The 3562-nt window shown below is 66.5% G+C and overlaps 1 protein-coding gene across 1 annotated transcript, besides 4 other annotated features; it reads left to right on the top strand.

Annotated features, from left to right (window-relative positions):
- Positions 1 to 346: 346 nt before the first annotated feature.
- Positions 347 to 386: a microsatellite.
- A 218-nt stretch (positions 387 to 604) lies between these two features.
- Positions 605 to 634: a microsatellite.
- A 42-nt stretch (positions 635 to 676) lies between these two features.
- Positions 677 to 3346, top strand: Tco025E_09251 (putative heat shock protein 70 (hsp70); the record flags this gene model as incomplete). Its single annotated transcript, XM_029376072.1, has 1 exon — positions 677 to 3346. One exon carries the CDS (start codon positions 677 to 679, stop codon positions 3344 to 3346), a length of 2670 nt encoding a protein of 889 aa, XP_029223812.1.
- Positions 3347 to 3376: a microsatellite.
- A 66-nt stretch (positions 3377 to 3442) lies between these two features.
- Positions 3443 to 3478: a sequence feature (A-rich).
- Between the last annotated feature and the right edge of the window lie 84 nt (positions 3479 to 3562).

The raw sequence follows: 3562 nt of genomic DNA, 5'->3' as shown, positions 1-3562 counted from the left end.
TGCGCCGTGGCCTTGGCGCTTGCGCCGTGAGTGGCGCTGCCGCGTCGGCGGGTGCAATGCGCCCTTTGGTTGGGCGCCGGGAGGGCGGCGAGGCACAAGGCGCCGTCTGTCCGGTCGGCTCTGGCGGGACGGAGCGCGGCCCGGACTCCCTCCGGCCGCGCGAACCCGCGCGCCTTTTGCCCCCTCACGGAGGGCGGGTTGCTGGCCCGTCGATGCCCTGCTGGGTTGCCTTGGGCCTCTCGCGCCGTTGTTGCGGGCGCACGGCCACGCGAGGGTGTGGGTGAGAATGCCGGTCCGGCAGCGTTTCTCGCTCTGCTTTTTTGTGTGCGGCTGGCGCGGCAGCACATGCCTGTCTGTCTGTCTGTCTGTTTCTCGTGACGTCTTCTTCCCCTCCCCTCCCCCCTCGCTTCCTCTTCTCTTTGTGCGGCTGCTCCGGCAGTGTTGCTGTCGTTGGTGGTGGTGTTTCTCTGCCTGTTGGGCAAACGTAGGGGTCATCGCGAGGGCGAAGGGGCACGCGTGGAAGACGTAATAAAACAAAAAAATACCTTTTTTTTTGTGGGTGGGCTTTTTGGGGCGACTCACCGCCGGCTCAAAGGGAGCGCGCCACGCACGGACGCACTGACGCACGCACGCAGGAGCCCTTCCCCACTGCACGCGCCGTGGAGTAAAAAAAGAAATGAACCGGTGGCGCTTGCCCGGCGGGCTTCTTGCTGGGCGTCGTGGCGAGGCGTCTGGCCGCTGCAAAGCCGCGGCGTGTTGTGCGACGCGAGCGCCGCCGCTGCTGACTGCTGCTTTTTTTTTGCTGACGTTGGCGTCGATTGTCGCGTGCACGGCGGGAGCGTACCACGTTTTGGCGGTGGACCTCGGCGTGGAGTGGGCGAAGGCGGCCACGCTCGGCGGCGGCAGCGGGGCCTCGTCGAACCCAGCCGTTGTCCTCAATGACCAGGCAAACCGAAAGAGCCCGCAGTGTATCGCCTTCCGCTTTCTGCCGTACGACACGGACGATGTGCTGCAGAAGGTGGAGCGTATTTTTTCGGAGCAGGCGCTCGCACTTGAGCCCCGCTTCCCTGAGCACGTCGTGTGCGGCCCCTCGTTGCTTGCGGGGCGCGGGGTGTGGCGAGGCTTCGTTGCTGGAAGCGACACCGGAGCCGCGGCGCAGGCGGCGCTGGCACCGGAGGACGCGGCGTCTCTGACCTACGCCGTGGTCCCCCACGCCTCCCGCGACAAGCTGGCGGTCCGCATCGCAGGAGGAAGGGACAAGCAGAGTGTGTTGGAGTTTTCTGCGGAGGAGCTTGTCGGCATGTTCCTTACCTATCTGAGGCGGATAGCGGAGCGTGGCCTGGACGGGGAGCCGCTGCGGCACCTCGTCGTGGCTGTTTCTACCCACGCCTCTCTGGCGCAGCGGCAGGCTGTTGTGGACGCGGCTGCTGTGGCGGGCCTGCGAACGGTGCGGCTTGTGCACGGCACCACCGCGGCGGCCGTGCAGCTGGCGTACCTCAACGCCGATCAGTTTTTTGCTGCGGCGCGAGAAAATGCCTCAAAGTACGTCATGGTGTACGACATGGGCAGTCGAGGAACGGAGGTGGCGGTGTACGCGTTTGCGCAGTCGCTGCAGCAGCCGGGGACGATCACGCTGCTGGCGGCGGTGGTGCACGACACGCTGGGTGGCCGTGCCTTCGACAAATGCATCGCCCGCTACATTGAGCGAGAGCTCTTCCCCAATGCAAGGCCGAAGGCGATCGAGCCCGTGCTTGCCGCCTCTGCCCCGGCCGCGCGAAAGGCGGCTGCGAGTTTGCTGCGGGCGGTGAAAAGCGCGCGGGAGCGGCTCTCCGTGAATCAAGAGGCCCCTGTCGTTGTGCAGGGCGTGCAGGAGGGCGGCGGCGACTTTACCGCCACCATCTCGCGCGCGAGGTTTGCGCAGGAGTGCGCCCACCTCTTTGACGAGGCGGCGCGCCTGCGGGACGCGGCGATTGCGCAGACGAGGGGCGTCGTGCCGTCGCTGCGGGACTTGGCACGCTTCGAGGTGATTGGCGGGGCCACGCGGATGCCGAAGCTGCTGGAGCGCCTCAGCGACGGCTACGGCAGGGCGGTGGACCGGACACTCAACAGCGACGAGGCGACGGTGGTGGGCGCCGCGTACGTGGGCGCCGCCCGGGCGGGCATCCCCGTCCGCGGCTTCCGCGTGGTGGAGCCGCTGATGAACGATGTGTACTTCTCGCTCACGCCTCCGCTGCAGGGCGGCGGCGGCGCAGGCACCCGGCACCTCGTTTTCGCCAAGGCCCGCACACTCGTGCCGGCGGTGCAATCGCTGCGTTTTAAAAACCGCACCGCCGACTTCACCCTCACGTTGGAGGACGACGGCGGCCGCTTTGCACGGGCGACGTCGATCCACGGCGTCGGCGAGAGCATTTCCGCGGCGAGAGGCAGGCGGGGCGGCATGTCGCTGGAGCACACGGAGGTTGTGGTGGAGGTCACGGTGGCGGAGAGCGGCATCCCGTTTGTGTCCAACGCGTACCTGCGCGCCACATATGTGAAGCGGACGGCCGCAGCAAGAAAGGGCCAGACGGGGTCGGCAAACACGACGCGGAATGAGTTTTTCGCCGCATCCGCTGCGGAGGAGAACGCGACGGATACGGAGGCCTCTGAGGAGGCGCAGAAGCACCCAACCCCGCAGCGGCCCGGTGAGCAGGCCGAAGAAGCAGGAGCGGGACCAACACTGCCGCCGCCACCGCCACAGCCGCCGCAGAAGCAGCAGCAGCCTGCCGGGGGAGCGGGAGCGAAGTGGGAGGAGGCGCCTGAGGCCGCGGTGGAAGCAGAGGCGGAGGAAGAAGTCGAAGAGGAGGAAGAGGCGGAGGTGGCACAAAGCAACCCCGAGGAGGGGCAGGCAGGGGAGCGGGGGGACAACGGCACCGGTGAGGGCGCCGTGCCGGGCGTGGGAAGTGTGTCCACGGCGAAGAGGGAGGAGGAGGTGATGGTGGTGAAGCGTGTGGTGCGCGGGGTCCCTCTGCGTTTTGCCCCGGCGCCCTTCTCGGCTGGAGTCAATTTAAATAAAACGGAGACGATGGCCGCACGAGACCGCCTTCGCGCCTTTCAACGGATTGACGATGAGCGGCTGATGCGGAGCGCCATCCGCAACGACCTCGAGGCCCTGATTCTGCACTACAAATCCCTTGACGCCTGGGACAAGGCGACGGTGGGGAGTGCGGGCGAGGGGAACTGGCGGGAGGTAGTCGCGGATGTGGCACGGTGGCTTGACGACGCCAGCGACAACGTGGCGCTCGCGGAGCTGCAGCGGCAGCAGCGGCGGATGAAGGAGCTGAAAACTGGGGATGCTGCGACTGGCTAACCGCAGCTGCTGCCGCCGCCGTCACCGCCGGGACGTTCTCTCCGCGTGGGAGGGAAGCCGCTTTCCCACTGCATACATATTTCGCTTTTTGCGGTATTTGTTTGTTTGTTTTTGTGTCTTCTGCTGTGTTTGGCCATTCGGCGTCTGCGTGCGCGTGGGTGCCGGAGGAGAGGTGGAAAATAAAGAAAAAAAACAGGAGAGAGAGAGAGAGGAGGA

Source organism: Trypanosoma conorhini (assembly GCF_003719485.1).
Source record: "Trypanosoma conorhini strain 025E chromosome Unknown Tco_14.4_contig_01037, whole genome shotgun sequence".
NCBI lineage: Eukaryota > Euglenozoa > Kinetoplastea > Trypanosomatida > Trypanosomatidae > Trypanosoma > Trypanosoma conorhini.
Note: the sequence above shows the minus strand (reverse complement) of the source record. Positions and strands in the feature narration are given on the sequence as shown.